The sequence below is a fragment of the Ascaphus truei genome, chromosome 18, assembly GCF_040206685.1.
Source record: "Ascaphus truei isolate aAscTru1 chromosome 18, aAscTru1.hap1, whole genome shotgun sequence".
Classification (NCBI taxonomy): Eukaryota; Metazoa; Chordata; class Amphibia; order Anura; family Ascaphidae; genus Ascaphus; species Ascaphus truei.
This window is the reverse complement of record NC_134500.1, coordinates 7,311,287-7,329,126: the sequence shown is the minus strand read 5'-3', so window position 1 is coordinate 7,329,126 and position 17,840 is coordinate 7,311,287. Positions and strand designations below refer to the sequence as shown.

Here is a 17,840-nt window from a genome sequence, read left to right as displayed (position 1 = left end):
AGAGACTGATTCAGCCACCTGTGCTGAAGCAGGGATATCCTGAAAATCTGACCTGTTTGTGGCCCCTGAGGACTGGAGTTGCCCCCCCCCCCCCCCCGCTATATCTGCATCAACGCTCCATGAGCGTCACACTGATTTAGTCCCTGTAGTGCCCGGGAGGCGTTCACGGCATATCATCTAACAATAATTATTTTATTAAAATGAATCCATATCTGTGACATAGAGGGGGACATTTTTTTTTTACCCGTAACTAATCTGCCAGGTTTGTGATACCAGAAACCTAACTGATTGTTTGAAGTAATGTTTGCCGGTGGAGCGGAGATACGGGGCGAGGCTTCTCAGTGACACAAACACAAACACACACAAACAGATCCCCAAGTGCGAGCCAGCTGTATTTTCAGTTCCAGGCTGAATTATCTCAACAATTAGGTAACCCATTCTCGTCCAGGGATGCCTACCACACATTGTTTTGCATTGGTCTTGTGTACAGATTGCAAAAGGCGTATTACTCATTACAACTGGTTCCTGTTTAAAGGGCTGGGTTGTGTAATTTAATATTACAAATATGTCAGATAGGGAGAAGGAGAGGACAGCTAAAACAATAAAACCGCACCGGGCGGGTGCTGAGAGATGCTTCAGACACAGGAAGCGTAGTCCCTGAAGACTCCTTGGCCCCCTCGAGGGAACTTACTGGAAAACGTGGGGAGCTGGGAGGAACGAGACAGCAACATGAGGAACTGTTCAGAAATTACTGCAGGAGACTTTCCCCTCATCCGAAGTGAAGGAGCACCAGGAAATACAGGAAGAGCGCAGAGCACACAGACAACCACACTCAGTGTACAGCTGTCTCACGCATTCCGTGGTAATGACACACAATGGAAGATGGTCTTGTTCATTGGAAGACCGTCTCACACAATGGAAGATTGTCTTGTTCATTGGAAGACTGTCTCACACAATGGAAGATGGTCTTGTTCATTGGAAGACTGTCTCACACAATGGAAGATTGTCTTGTTCATTGGAAGACTGTCTCACACAATGGAAGATTGTCTTGTTCATTGGAAGACTGTCTCACACAATGGAAGATTGTCTTGTTCATTGGAAGACCGTCTCACACAATGGAAGATTGTCTTGTTCATTGGAAGACTGTCTCACACAATAGAAGATTGTCTTGTTCATTGGAAGACCGTCTCACACAATGGAAGATGGTCTTGTTCATTGGAAGGCTGTCTCACACAATGGAAGATTGTCTTGTTCATTGGAAGACTGTCTCACACAATGGAAGATTGACTTGTTCATTGGAAGACTGTCTCACACAATGGAAGATTGTCTTGTTCATTGGAAGACCGTCTCACACAATGGAAGATGGTCTTGTTCATTGGAAGACCGTCTCACACAATGGAAGATGGTCTTGTTCATTGGAAGACCGTCTCACACAATGGAAGATTGTCTTGTTCATTGGAAGACCGTCTCACACAATGGAAGACGATATCATTCAAAGTGTCATTTTCCCATTGACATCTATAGGGGTTTATTCACTAAACAGTGACAGATTTATGAATAACCCCATATACATCATCGGAGTTTCACTTATCTTAGGGTTGCCATGTGGCTTCTCTAAAAATACTGGACAAAATGGGGAAAGGTGCGACACGCTCGAGACACACACACACCCCTCTAACCTGTCTCTGGTCCATGCTGTATTCTCCTCTCCTTGTGCCCACCCCCAGGCTCCTGACACCACCTCCTGATTGGCTGTATTACCAAGCAGTAGCCAATCAGGATGGAGGAAGCTGCATAGGCCCCTAGCAGCAGCCCTGCTCTCTCCCAGAGAGGTAATACAAGACATATACATGTCCAGTATTATCTCTAATTTTTCACTGGACAGTGTCCAAATACAGAACAGTCCGGTTCTATAATGGACACCTGGCAACCCTACTTATCTTGGTCTCTCCAAATATATTATTATTTTTGCAAAAGGCCTCCAGATCTCGCTTCTCTTGGAATTAGCCAGCGGTGAAAAGCAGGTCCCATTAGTAAGGCCCCGGCACCCCCTCCCCCCCCCCCCCGGGAAGAGACTATCATCATTTAATGAACACCCCCCCCCATGGAGTATTAATCATGTGATCCATCTAATATACACAATGTTCTGGGTTCAACTCCTTCCATGACCATTTACCCCCCCCCCCCGTGCGGCCTTGGTAAGGCACTTCATCTCTCTGCGCCTTATCAAGACGGACTTGACAACTTCAAGGTTAAAAAAAAATAGTGGAAACTCTGATTTCTGATCCCCTGCTGAAATACAAACACATCCACCCATCCCACACTGCGTCCGCTTAGAACCCCGCTGCATCCGGTTTAAAATGTGTATTAGTATTACATTTCTATCGTCTTTAATGTGTGTTCTCTAAATGTGGTTTATATCTCTAAATGTGTGATCTGCCCAAATTTGCGTGCCGGTAAATGTTAAGTGAAAGCTTCTACATAATCTATGTCAATGGATTTTTTTTTGTTGCATTATTTTGGCTGTTCCTCACAACAGATAAGGAATCCCACAGCAAAGCATTCATCCCAAAGAAAATGCTGACTCGTAGGATCCGTCCGTTCCGAACGTATTTACAGGAATATAAACAAGACTCAGAAATTCCTGCCCCCCCCCCCCCAAAAAAAACAGCATCTGATCAATCTGCCCGTGTGCTGGAAATGGTTATTCCAGCATCGGAAGCCAAGGAGGTTTTATTGCAGACAAAGGACACTTTCAGAGAGGGACTTTCTGGCCAGACTCGGGAGATAAAGGGACAGGAGATGTGATTATCTGTACTCTTCCTATCCTCCAATACCTGGGAAGTCGCTCCTCCTGCTTCTCACTATGCCCTCCCTATTGCTTTTTCTGTTTACTGTTTCCTCACTCCTTTGTAAACGTTTCTGTTCTCTCCAACTTCCCCGCTTCCCTCCTATACACATTTCTTCATCTCTCATCCCCTCCACCTATGCCTGCACCCATACACTGCATCATTATTTATACACCTCTCTCCCAACAACTTCTTTACCCCTCAATAAAAAAAGCACCCACACAAATCCTCTATTCACACCCTCTATCTACTCCTTCCTGCTGCTGGGGATCTCCCGTAATCCTGGAACCAGCCATATACCCACCTGCTCTCACTCAAACCTCCCTGCCATCTCTTCCCCTGCTAATGGTGGTAACCTATCTGATTTAATACTGATTAACCTTAAAACTCGCCCCCTGTGCTGAAGCAGGGATATCCTGAAAACCTGACCTGTTGGTGGCCCTTGAGGACTGGAGTTGGCCACCCTTGGAATAGAGCATTATCCTCCTTTAATCCTGTAAGACTATTTTAGTGGGTCCTGTCCTGTCCAATGAAGGGAAAGTCTGTGCTTCTATAATTAGCAGCTTAATCTCGCGGGAATCTGTATCTCCAGAGATTATATGAGGCCAACATCGACGCCTGTTTTATAGCTCCGAGGTGCTGGGGTAAAATCGCCAGTATTAGTTACTAGTTTTTGACTAGCAATAAAAGATCATGTTTACGGGATCCACATAAACTCAGAGCTGCATAAACTGCCACATAATTACCCATAAAATAATGAAAAAAATACACTGTAAAAGTTTAAACAGACATTAAAAAATGTTATGAATAGAAAGTGAAGGCGCAAATAAGAATGAACAATAAAGTCCAGTGTAGTGCTCAATTGGTGAAAAAATGCACTCACACTGGTCAGTAGTGGTCAACTGACCAAATGGCAGTGATTACTTGGTGATGACTGCACAGTGGAATCCTCCGGAAATGAAAGAACTTGGGGAGAACATGGCATAATAAAATGTAATATGCGTTGACAGAGCAGGGAACGTACAAAATGCACGCACATGTTCCCGGTCTGTTTGGTGCAATGAGTGTATTAAGGGCGCACTCTATCCACTCTGGGTTATCCCAAAACCGACGCACTTAGGCCACAGATATCCCGCTCAGCTCGTGTCGGCGATGATCCTGCCGAAGTGGGTACTTCCGCGTCTGCGCGTGCACCACAGTACGGTGTCCCAGGGGTGGCTGGCTGGCTGGCTGGTACAGTGTCCTCCGAGTGGCAAAACCCCCACGCATTTCGCCCCGTTCAAAATATCAGCTTCCTCAGGGGTTCTCATGACGTCACGTAGCGTCCCATTGTCATGGAGTTGAAGGGGGAAAAGCAGGAGAATGCCAGAAGACGCTGCACCATGCCGCCAGTAAAATGCACTTGCGGGGGCGAGTGCATTTTTCGAGCCCTGGTTTTATCATAGCCCCATATAGACGCCTCTTTTCTAATGTAAACCAATCTAATTTAGCTAGCCTCTCTCCTCATAAATCAGATTATCCATCCCTTTTATTAATTTGGTGGTTCTTCTGTCTTTTTTATGGAGTGATGCCCAAAACTGTACTCCATATCCAAGGTCTTACTTGCTTTTTACAGGGGCATAATTAAGCTTTCTTCCCTTCCATCCAGGTAAATTTACCTAATTTTGCCCCATTTAATTTGTAAGTAGTCTGTTTATTCTTGCTTCTGAAGTACATAACTTTAAATTTATCTGTATTAAACTGCATCTACATTTACCTGCCAAACTTTCCTGTTTATCCAAGTCCTTCTGCAGACTTTGCTCTTGATGCCAACCTCAAGGTCATTAATAAACAAGTTAAAAAGCAGGGGTCCCAGTACCGATCCCTGAGGTACTCCACTCACAACTTTAGCCCTACTGAAAAATTTCCATTTATTACAACTCTCTGTTGTCTATCCTTCAACCAGTTTGAAATCAACCAGAAAAATCTAAGTAGACCACATCAACTGCATTACCCTGGTCTAAATGTCTATGTACCTCCTCAAAGAAACTAATAAGGTTAGTTTGGCACACTCTTTCCTTCATAAATTCATGCTGTTACTAATAATTTTGTTTTCCACTAGGTATTCCTGAATATTATCCTGTACTAAACCTTCAAGTAGTTTCCCCAATATTCATGTCAGGCTTACAGGTCTGTAATTCCCCGGTTGTGATCTAGCTCCCTTTTTAAATATAGGCACCACATCTGCTTTATGCCAATCTTGTAGCACTAAGCTTGTGGAAATAGAGTTCTTGAATATTAAATGTAATGGTTTGACTATTACTGAACTTAACTCCTTAAGAACTATAGGATGTATGCCACCGGGGCCAGGTGCCTTATTTACCAACATTTTATCAAGCCGCCTATGAACTTCTTCCTCATGTAACCAATTGTTCTTTAATTTAGAGGCTGTGGCTTCCTCCTGTTGCAATATTTTTCCTCCCTGGTAAATACAGAGGCAAATAATGAATTTAATACCGACACCTTTTCCTTATCATCAATAATTTGGCTTGCCATCTCAAACTGAAAGGGTCCTAATATTGTCTTTTCTAATCTTTTTGTTATTAAAGTACTTGAAGAACGTTTTACAGTTGATCTTACTCTCTTTTGTAATCCTTTTTTCATTAAAATTTTTTTGCTAATCTGATGGCCCTTTTGCAACTTTTGTTACATTCTTTAGCATTCTGATACGATGTCTCCGTCCCTTCTGAGTTCAAAAATGTAAACGCCTGCCCCTTCTTTCCCATTTCCTCGCCCAGCTGTTTATTTAGCCACCTTGGTTTAGACCAATGATGCTGAACTCCAGTCCTCAAGATCCTCCCAACAGGTCAGGCTTTCAGGATATTCCTGCTTCAGCACAATCACTGATTGAGCCACCTGTGCTGAAGCAGGGATATCCTGAAAACCTGACCTGTTGGCAGCTCTTGAGGACTGTCGTTGGCTACACCATCACTAGGAGCAAGGAGGACGTCTAACTTTTTATTTACAACTCCAGGGTACCAATACTTTATTTTTTATTTTACGGACCATGAATAATGGATTTGCTCCAGGAAACTTATCTCCTTTGTAACACTAAATATTGTATACATCTTTCTGACATATGATAAGATCAGCTTTTCCCCAATTTTAAACTAAATTTAGACATTTTTTAATAAATTGGGCACACATCCCCCTACCATTAACCCCTTGACAACAACACCGGCCCCTGTGGTCGTCAGGAGGTTAAGGCAACATTTTAATATATATCATATGTCGTCCCCACAGATTTCTCGCCGCGCACATTGTGAAACGCAGCCAGGCAGCTGTTCCTTGTAGTGGCAAATTTTTTTCGTTGTGATTATTTTCTCTTGGGTGCATTTCCTCCTCCAGTATTTTCTTGGAACGAGGGACCATCTGATGTGTGGGATGTGTACACCATTCATATCTGCAAACGCTGGGGGGGGGGGGGAGGAGACACCCCGACATCGCCTCGGGATCTGAAGGGGTAGCGCCGTTCTTCATGGAATGGTTTATGGGGGCTTATTAAGCGAAGATCCCAGACTGTCTTTTCTTGGTAATACATAGATAATCACAGGAGTCAATTTGAATATGTCTCTCAAAAGTCAATTTATTAAAGTGCTTTGCATCTAGTAAACATGTGTTCATAAAAAGTGAAAATATGGCACAAACCGTCCGTTCTCACTAATTCCTGAGTCAAAAAGTGTCAGCCTCTAATAGGGCAACCTTCTCACTGACAGAGATCACACGCTTTTCATTCAGATGCAATTTTTTGGCCCAAGGGCCCCAATTTTCGAGAGAGGGGGAGAGAGAGTGTGTATATATATATATATATATATATATATATATATATATATATATAAATAATATTTCTGTAGCCTTAGTTAGTAAATCACTATGGGAAATAGAAGGAATTGTTTGATACACATCTACAGGGGTCAGTCCCTCCTAGGACCATGTGTACTAATGGCAGTGACATGGTTAAGGAGTCAGTCCCTTCTAAGGGCAAAGTATACTAATGGCAGTGACATGTTTAAGGGGCGAGTCCCTTCTAGGAGCTTGTGTACTAATGGTAGAGACATGTTTAAGGGGTCACATATTCAATTTGTAAATAAAGCAAATATTTGGCTTATTTTGTTCCTCTGCAAATTAGGCATGGTGATTGGTTAGATTGATTGTCCAGTGCCTTAATTAAAAGGAAAGTATAGAGAGGATTCATTACAATCACCAGGTTTAGGGACTGAATTTAAGTGCATAAAAAATAAATAAATCATATTTTAAAGTATAACATCAAGAGAATCCCCCAGATTGTAGCTGCACCTCTCGTGTCACGTGGTTCTCTCGCACACATATATACACACACACACACACACACACGTGGGATATTGCTGGAACTGCCGCTTTAATGGGCTGCTGAGCATTTCCAAACGTCAGAGGCAGTTGGGTTCTCTACGGGTTCCCACTCTCTAGTTGCTGTTTGGGGTTTGGGACGGAGCTCAGGGTCTCACTCCCAGCTGCAGCCTCCTTGGCAAGCACATTATATTCTGGGGGGGTAGCAGCGTTAAAGCTTGCGTTTGTAACAGCAGGTCACGTGCTCTGCCTCAGTTTCGGGGTATCTCCTGAAAACGGATGTGGTCAATATTCCTCCCCCTAAAAAAAAAAAAGAATGGCCGTGCAATTTCACAGTGAAGATTGGCATCAGAGTAACAAGGACAATAAAACAGCTTTGTTTACTAGCAGGGCTATACAAGAACATGCTATTATTATTATTTGACGAAATATACCTCCGGGACCTTGTATTGTTCTGCACGAGTAGATGATCCACTTTTCCTCTAAAGTAGCACTTGCACGTACTAAGAAAGCACACAGCACGTGGGGCTCGCGCACTTAAATAACTCACATTTTAGCTTTTTACTGATGGCAGAAATGGAGGAAACTTTGTCACGTTGTGTGCGCGCGACACCACTTTCTTAATCAGGGCCTAGCAGCCCTGACCTGGAAAATAAACAGCACCGACAAAAGAAATACCAGACACCAAAACCTACCGAATATATAACCTTTAACTCCTGTGGTGTAATGTATTGCAAATGCCCCAGCGGCAGGTAAGAGGGTAATCGGTGCTCTGCATTCCCTGCTAGAAGTGGGAGTGCAGGTGCGGTGCAGTGGTTATGGATGAATAGAAGTGGTTGGTCTTGAACAGGGGAAGCCAACAATCAGGTTTTCAGAATATCCCTGCTTCAGCACAAGTGGCTCAGTCTTCAACTGTATTACCTGTGCTGAAGCAGGGATATCCTGAAAACTTAACCTGTTGGTGGCCCTTTAGGAGGGCGTTGGCTACCTATGGTCTTGACTATAGAAGGATGGCGTACTTTCTTACCAGGGCTACCAATACACTATAGGCCTCCCTTACTAAGCAGTGCTAAATTGTAAGCTATGTTAAGTCCCATTCAAGTGAATCCATCATATCGCCTTCAACCCTTTATAATATGGCCCTGTACATCCAATAAACACAAAGAGTTAAATCTTTGTTCCTTACCCATTTACAGCAGAAAAGTGCTGACAGAATTCCACCCCAGAGGTGGCCGCCTAATGCCCCGGAAGAACAGAAAGGTTCAAAATAAATACAAAAACGTGTTCTATAGAAAAGGCCAAGAAAAGAATTCAACAGCCAAACAGCGTACGGGTCCCACACCCCACTGCAGCTCCCTGCATTCCGGGCGGCCCCTGTGAGCAGCGAAGGGTGTCGTGGAATATAGCTGGGATGGGTGACGGCTCACGAGATACCCCGATGATATTCTTTTTAATTAGGAGAGGATCAAGGGGCTTAGAGACGAGACCCTCTGGCTGTCTCAGGCTCCTCGTAACGCAGAGCGAGCAGTGGAGGTGTTAAAGTGACAGGTCTCTTAAGCTTATTTGACACACACTGTGCACACGAACAAAAAATGGAGTGGCGTGACCATACCCCGCAGCACGAACCCAACACGACACGCTAAACATTGCTATATAATGAGGCCAGCAGGCTGCGTGCTTAACCCCCTCACTGCCAGGGAAGGCAACACATTGGCGCTATCTAATTTTGTGAAGTGCTAAATACGCACACACAATAACTAAAACCGTTGGCTTTACATGGATGTTTAATAAAAATATAATCTTTTTCCAGCCAGTCAATGAAATGGTTAACAAGATTTAGGCGATTGAGATTCTTTTTTGTTTTAAACATATTTTTGAGATTATTCAGATATAAATGATGAAGGGTACAGAAAGAAAAAGGGGGAAAAATAGAATTTGGGGGAAACAACCATTTTGTAACAAAATTCTTAGTCATCAACAGTCACATTACATACAAAATTTTATAAACCATGTGTCCCATTCTCCCCTCTCCTCATTTCTATTACAATCATATCCTTATCTCACATCCCAAGGTTCCCAGACTCTATCAAACCTGCTTGTGGTGTGATTCAGAAATGAGGTGAGTCTATCCATTAGTTGGACATCATTAACCCTTCTGATGACTTCTCTTCTGGAGGGCGGGAGTGCCTTCTCCCACGCTGCTGCTACAGCGCACCTAGCCGCCGTTAGGATATGCAGAATCAATGTAACTGTATAGTGGTTCACATCCTCCATGGGTTTAGTCAGGATAATTAACACGGGGTCTAACGGCATCTTACTCCCTGTCACATCTTCTATCAGTTTTAAAACTGCCCTCCAATATGTCTGCATAACGGGACAGAACCACCAAATATGCACTAGATCCCCTGTCTGCCCACAACCCCTCCAGCATCCATCCGGCGACTCCGGGAACATTTGCTTTAACCTCTTGGGGGTGTAATACCAACAGGTGTGGGTGTGTATTCTGCTTCGTTACTGTACATATAGAGGTTTTACCCGCATTGTCTCAAATATCTTCCCAGTCCTCTCTTGTTATTTCAGTCTGGAAGTCCAGAGCCCACTGATCCATATATTGATGGACCGGGGAATCCTTTTGAGAGGTTAACCCCTGGTAGAGAGATCAGACAATTTTGGTATTTTTTCTGTTTTGCACAAATCTTCGAATATTGTATAACCGGGGAATTCCTCCCCATAAAAACCCTGCCGAACAAAATGTCGAATCTGCATATATGTGAACATCTCAGTTTCTAGTTAATTCCTCAAAAGATATCAGCTTGTCTTTTTTTTTTTAATAGATCTCCCGTCTCTAGAATCCCTTTCTGTCTCCAGGTTTCAAAACCCTGAAATCCCGGCAGGAACGTTGGGTTGCGAGCAGGGCACCCTTCTCTCAGCACCAAGGATAACATTCATGGATACCAACTTCAATGGCGCTTGACTAGTCATTCCCAATATCGTCTCCCTCCCCCCCCCCTCGTCGCAGCCGGGGCTCGCAAACAGCACGATCATCGTTTTTGTTTCACAGATCAGCAGACCAACTTCAAAAGATATAGACGGTCAACTCCAAGACTGATGAAACGGTCCTTACAAAAGTTATAAGGAATAAAAATAAAAAAAAGGGAGCAACAAGGCGGAGTAAAAAAAAAAACATGGGGGAAGCAAACATGGTTACAGAATTGGCGTAGACTTCTCATGATTATCGTATATAGACAGATCGTCTATTGGAGAAAGCAGCCGTGGATTCCAGTTAAATCTTCCAAAGTTCTAGAGAGCCACAGGAGAGTGGTTCGACAGGAGTCCCTCAAAGGCACAGGCGGTCTTGGGTCTTTTATCTCAAGGCAACTGCACTCTCAGCCGATCGATCATCGCACGCGTCCCGAAGTCGTTGTCCCGCTCCATCCCTGGGGTCAGACCCAACGCCGATGGAAAGCATGCCGATTCTTCAGGTGACCGGATCGAGATCTGTCTGCCATCATGGTTGACTACAAGGCAGAATGGAAAAACCCATCGGTAGCGAATACCCTTTTCTTGAAGTACCGCGGTCACGGATCGTAGCCTCCTCCTCCTCCTCCTCCTAAATTGTCACCCTGGAGAGTCTGGATGGAGCGGTTTTCAAATTCAATTGAGCCACTGTTTCTGCAACCTTTTATAATCCTTTACTTGGATGCATATTGGTGGAGTCTTAGAACCACATCTCTGCTTCTTTTGGCATCATGAAATCTCAGTCCTAGAGCTCTGTGTGCTCCAATAGAAGATCGCCGTCCTGTAGCAAAGGGTCAATTGACGAAAACAGTCTCTTAAGATCTGGCTGGAGGGCTTCCGTGGAGGCCGACTCAGGGACATGTCGGATTCGAAAGATTCTGCCTGTGCTCCGTTCTCCATATTGTCCATCCTGTCCCTCATAGCTCTTTTCTCATCAGTATTGACTTGATCTTATTTTCAAGCTCCGTAGCTAACACAGAGACTTCTGTTTTAAATTCCCTTGCGGCTCTATCCAGAGAAGACTGAAAGCCCGCTTGCATTTCTTTAAGCATGTTCTGGAGATCCTGTTTGGTAATCACTGTGTCTCCCTCTGTCAGTCTATTGTCAGTAGCAGCTCCCCCCCACTGCCTCACCTGCTGTGGCCCTCTCCGGCTGATTTCTTAGCGAGGCTTTTCAGTGAGGGATATCCCCCTCAGGATCCGTTACGTGCCTCTCCCCCTTGTTGTTGCCTGCAGGTGCACGCTCCCATGCGCTCACCATCTTTGCTTTTTCTTTTCTCCGGTACCGCTTGCTGCCCGCGGCTGAAGCGGGAGAGACCCGGGGTCCCCAGCTTCTTTAGAGGACATCCCCGCCCGTTCTCCCGGCTGATTGGATGTCTCGCGTGGCTAAACGAAGCGGCGATCGGAGGATTTTAAACTAATTTTGCCTGGTGGGGTGCACGGAGCGTCCCTAGCCTGTGTGCACCCGCATTGACATCACGCTCGCGCCTCCCGCGATTGAGATTCTTTATTAGCAGCAACCTAAATCTCAGTTCCACATACAGAGCTTCCCCCATATCGTGGGTGTTACGTGTCCACATCATTTGTTCTTCACATGCGAGGCTACATCTTCATGCCAGCTCCTCGCTTAATGACTTACACACCACCTGGACAGCAATGTCTCCTTGGCTGAGGTGATTTGGCTGCACAGGTAAGGAGGGGACTTAGCTGTGGGATCTCTTCCCTCCCGTAGCACAGCACAGCACAGCACCCTTCTCTCAGCACCAAGGAACACAGCGGGAGCTGGGGCAGGCTGCACATCGCAGTGTCTCAGCCGCGTCCTGGGCTCAGATAGCCACTAAGTGACCACTGAAACTCCGAATCCCCCACACAAGCATAAAACCTGAACCTGCAGAGAGATGGAGAACAATCCTGTCAAGTAAAACAGCTGCAACTCAAACATTTTGCAGCTGCAGTAACATAAAAAACCCATGTAGCACCTTCTATTTTAATTTCACAAACATCTTGTGCATTGATACACCACCATGTCAATTTTGGGCTTTGTATTCGTCCGACCAGCATGTTGCATCTTGCGCTTTTGTCGCTCATGACAGACGCAAAGAAGCGCCATTCAGATGCATTTCGTTTTCACGTTAGTTAACAAAATAACAAAAATACGTATTTTTGGTTCTCCAGAACAAAATAAAACGTTGAGCACACTGGAAGAGAAGGGGTTAAAATAATGAATACACCTTGTGCGCTACTGGGTCTGCAATTCCTGACGCAAGCTCCTTTAACAAACTAGAAGTGCAAAAGTCTCCCATTTGGGATAGATATATATATATATATATATTTATATTTATTGTCTTTTAACATTTCAGCTACCTGCAAAAAGAGCCAATCATAAAAATAACATTCAAATCACCAAATATTCTCAACTGGATTAAAATGCGCCCATAAACGAAACAATGCATTGTAGGATAATCTTGAAGGAGGTTTCAAGCAGCAAAACATGTGAAATCTTACGGGGTTTTTTTTTTTTTTTTTTTTTAAATAATAAAATCAGTTTTGTAGTATTTGATACTTTTTATAAAAAAAAAATTCAACTCAATGCCATTTTTAATGAGTTTTAAAGCATCCTTTGATTTCTACAGCAGGCTTTAACCGACCTCCCAAGCAAGATCTTTGCAACACTTTCCTGTTCATGATAATTTGTTGCCAATATTCCCAGCAGTTTGAGCTGCAAACTGTAACAATAGATAATGTTACCTTCGTAATATAAGAAGACATTGACATACAGACCAAAGGTTTCTGAATGTCTCTCTGCGATATCATCCTGGTTGGCTCTCAGCCGACTTAACATGGCAAAAACAGAGCTCCTCATACTTCCTCCCAAACCTGGCCCTACTACCTCCTTTCACATTACTGTTGGAAGTACTATCATACACCCAGTAGCCCAAGCACGCTGCTTAGGGGTCACACTCGACTCCTCTCTCACATTCAAAACCTGTCGCTTTTTCCTCCGCAGTATTATAAAGATACGCCCTTTCCTCTGTTACTCGACTGCTAAAACGCTGACACAGGCCCTCATTCTCTCCTGTCTCGATTACTGTAACCTCCTGCTGTCCGGCCTTCCTGCCTCTCACCTGTCTCCCCTACAATCTATCCTAAACACTGCTGCCAGAATCACTCTACTCTTTCCTAAATCTGTCTCAGCGTCTCCCCTGCTGAAATCCCTCTCCTAGCTTCCAATCAAATCCTGTATCACAAATTCAATTCTCCTCCTCACTTTTAAAGCTTTACATTCTTCTGCCCCTCCTTACATCTCAGCCCTAATTTCTCGTTATGCACGATCCTGACTCTTGCGTTCTGCTCAAGAATGTCTTCTCTCTACCCCCTTTGAATCTAGAGCCCTCTCCCGCCTTAAACCTCACTGACTGCCCCACACCTCTGGAATGCCCTTCCTCTCATTACCCGCCTCGCACACACTATCCACCTTTAAGACCAACCTTAAGACACACTTGCTTAAAGAAGCATACGAGTAGCTCCGTGGCTAATACTATACACATGGTACATAAAGCTTGGCCCCCTACAGACACACTTACCAGAATGCCCTCCTTCTGGCTCTGTACGTTCCTCCGACCTACCAATTAGATAGTAAGCTCTTCGGAGCAGGGGCCCCTCTTCCAAAATGTTACTTTTGTCTGAAGCACTTATTCCCATGACCTGTTATTTGTATTATTTGTTATTTATATGATTGTCACGCGGATTACTGCTGTGAAGCGCTATGTACATTAATGGCGCTATATAAATAAAGACATACTGTACAGGCAGTCCTCGGTTATCCGACACAATGCGTTACTCAAAATGGCGTTGTAAAGCGAAACGTTGTAAAGCGAAACACATTTTCCCATAGGAACACTGTTTAAATGAAAGGTTCCGTTCCTGAGGGCATTTTTAACACTAAAATACACCAAATATTTTATGCAGGCAATAAGTTATGCAGCACACACATAAATTATATAGTGTATAAACTGTATTATATATAATATAACATAATAAATAATATATTATATAGTATAATATTATATTATATATATACGCTCTTACGACACGTTGCAACGTTGTTTATGTGAATGTGTATATATACACACACATACACAACGTTGCAAAGCGTCGTAAGAGCGTTGGATAAGCCATTTTGGCGTTGTAAAAATTAATATAGGTATGCATTGCATAGCGTTGGATAAGCCATTCGTTGTAAAGCGAAGCGTTGTAAAACGAGGACCGCCTGTACATACATAGTAGCTGCTGAGTTACACGGACTGAAGGATTGATTTGAAACTGAAAGATGCACATTGTGGATTGTTACAGATTTATAACCGGAGCACCAAACGATCTTACTTGGGTAAGAATGTACAATTATACTTTCTCACATGCTTTACCTATAAAATGAGGAGAAAAAAAGGGGGACTGTGGGGAGGAAGGAGAATTGCTGCTTTAAAGCAATGATGTTCTCGCATCATGTGTGAAAAACTGATAAAGAAGCAGGAGAAAGACGTGGGAAACGATGATATCTTGGCATAACATCTGCATGACCAAGAGAACATTCTGCATAAACCAGATATAACAAGTCATGGACGGGAGCCAGGACACTTACCATGCAGCTCTGTATGTTCCTAAACTCCCCCTCCTCCTACAGACAATATACCATTCTTTCCTCGCCTCGCTAACGTAACCACTGTGTGTTGTATGTTCTGCTACATCTGTTGTGCCATTATATCTTAAGACAGGGGTTCTCAAACCTCACCTAATAGGTCAGGTTTTCAGGATATCCCAGCTTCAGCACAGGTGGACCAAGCAGCCCCAGCTTCAGCACAGATGACCTGTGCTGAAGCAGGGATATCCTGAAAACCTGACCTGTTGGGGGGGGGGGGGGGGGGGAGTCTTGAGGACTAAAGTTGAGCCCCCGTGTTTTAAGATATAAAATGTAGCTTTAATTAGGAATACATACGTTAAAAACAGCGTTGTCGTAGTAATGTGGCATAGCATTTCATCTTTACTATATACTTGAAAACCTGCGGACTGCATTTTGAAGTAAATCCACAAAATAACTGAAGTATTAAAAATGTGTCATTTTCTGGGTAGGTTTTAGCAGCAGGGATAACAGTCCTGTACACACGAGAACCTGGCAAAGAGACCTGGGGATTTGAAAGGCGACTTCTCAAAATGTGACTTTTATTATTTATGTATATAAATAAGACACGGTAGCACCATACACATGGAAGGGAACAAGTCACACAGAGCGGAGAAGGAAAATAAAACTATGTTTTTAACTGCCAACGTAACAGCCTAAAAAGGTGGAACAAAATGATCGCTGCCTGGAAGGGAAAGAAGAAGACAGACGTCAGACGTAAAACCAAAGAGACATATGTTCCCCAAAAAAGAGAGAGAGATTTGTTCTGCTGCGTCTTCATCAAAGAAAATAGACGAGGGACATTATTTCTGTGTATTGTTCCGATGGCCACAAATAATAATACCCCCCTCGTGGGCAAAATGATGGAACCAACGTAGAGGTTTTGGGAACGCTGTGCTAACCCGTTGCTGGCGGGAGGAGTTTCGGGCCCTGCAGGCAGCAAAGGAAACAAGTTGCATCTTAACAGCTTATCCAACTTTTGTATTTTAAGAAGCAGCCAAATCTGCCTCAAAATTATTATTATTTTTTTTAACCATACAGGTACATGCCGGGTTTAACCGCGGCGCACCCAGCTCCAGGGAATTGCCGGTTGCCGGTAACAATAACTGGAAGGTTTTATAGTTTCGTGCTAAAAACGACATACGGCGGCCGCGGAACCCGGCAGAGAGATGCTGTCATTGTGTGAGCGCATCGCCGTTTTCTATGGGGGAACTGCCATATTTGTACTTTTTCCCCCACCATACAATGACAGACCCAGTGACGCCATCGCCCTCCCGCCGACGCATTATTCCCCGTGAGTTGTAGGGGGTCATTTAGGGGCTTCCCTTAAAACAGAAGCAACGATGTTGAACTCCGTGGAACCCATAGAGCCTCGAAGGCAGGAGTGGCCAACTCCAGTGTCCTCAGGGGTCAGGCTTTAAGGATATCCCTGCTTCAGCACAGGCGGCTCAATCAAGGACTGACCACCTGTGCTGAAGCAGGGATATCTTTAAAAAGCGCAGCTGCTTTAATCTTGGAGGTAAATTGGGTCACCATGTTGGTGCCCAGTCTGGAAGTGCCAAGGACCGTTACGAGTTTTGACGCCCCCTTCGCCACCCCAAAAAAAAAGGTTCAACTTATTTATTTCATGTGAATTTGAAAGTATGGATCTCTGAACCGAAAAACAAACAAAATGTTAAGACTTTTTTTTACCACGCAACATAAAAATAGGGAAAAATAATTATATTTTAAAAAGAAAAGAAGTGTATATCTGCCGTCTGACCCCCAGTGGTATCAGACTTTGCATAGGATATACTTTGTGCAAGGCAACGACCCCTCCCCCCACTCCGGGATTATCACACCTAGAATGAGTCGGGAAGTCTCTTCTACGGCAGAGAACGCCTCAGATATCATCAAATTTGTGTTTTAAGTAGTCTTTCATGACCCTGGCAATGGGGAGCTCCTCCAGCAGCTTGAGGTTTTGAAGTCCTATACAATGGCGAGTTTTAATCCGGCATAAATCCTGCAAACACCGAGGCTGTCCTGGGCAGAAAGGGAAACAAACAAGGGTTAGAATTGGCAACTGTGAGAAGGGAAGCTGGCTCATTCTAACAGACATGAGTTGGATATCCCTGCTTCAGCACAGGTGCCTCAGTCAAAGCCTGAGCCACTGATTAAGCCACCTGTGCTGAAGCAGGGATATCTTGAAAATCTGACCTGTTCGTGGCCCTCGAGGACTGGAGTTGGCCACACCTGTAATAATAGACAATTATTCTTATACAGCAATGTTGGTAAAATAAAAAACATTGCACAGGATACATCAGGGGTTTCCATCCTTATTTTGGAAAAGAAACCCTATGTGAAATTCTGCAGAACCCCAACCCTCTCTAATAACGCGTCTGAGATCAGATGAATTGTAAGGAACCCCAACCCTCTAATAGCGCGTCTGAGATCAGATGCATTGTAAGGAACCCCAACCCTCTCTAATAGCGCGTCTGAGATCAGATGCATTGTAAGGAACCCCAACCCTCTAATAGCGCGTCTGAGATCAGATGCATTGTAAGGAACCCCAACCCTCTCTAATAGTGTGTCTGAGATCAGATGCATTGTAAGGAACCCCAACCCTCTCTAATAGCGCGTCTGAGATCTGATATATTGTAAGGAACCTCAACCCTCTCTAATAACGCATCTGAGATCAGATGCATTGTAAATTATTTTGTATTTCAGTGACCTGAACATTGCAGGGAACCCTTTAGGGGTGATCCTAGGAACCCTGGTTGAAAAACCCTGAGATACATGATCAACAAAAGTTTTCTGCCGCACGATACTCAGGGAGACAGACGGACCAGAGCAGTCCCATCTCAAACAGCTTGGGAAAGGGGTTTATGTTGGTCCTGGCTACTGTAACAGGGGAGTTATCCCTGTTCAGGAAATATGCCTCTAATCCAGCAGTGT

The 17,840-nt window shown here is 44.1% G+C and overlaps 1 protein-coding gene across 6 annotated transcripts in view; it reads right to left on the bottom strand.

Moving 5' to 3' along the window:
* Positions 1–17,840, bottom strand: part of ASB7 (ankyrin repeat and SOCS box containing 7) — a 52,228-nt gene that overhangs the window by 8,477 nt on the left and 25,911 nt on the right. For 3 of the 6 annotated variants that reach the window (XM_075575284.1, XM_075575283.1, XM_075575287.1), the window contains exon 6: positions 15,432–16,928. The exons of 1 other annotated variant lie outside the window; for it this stretch is intronic. In XM_075575284.1, the coding sequence (XP_075431399.1) occupies positions 16,789–16,928 (140 nt within the window). In that variant the 3' untranslated portion in view covers positions 15,432–16,788. Of the gene's footprint in view, positions 1–6,506; positions 7,515–7,551; positions 12,120–15,431; positions 16,929–17,840 lie in introns of those variants that run through there. 2 more of the 6 variants (XM_075575285.1, XM_075575286.1) reach the window with 2 other exon arrangements.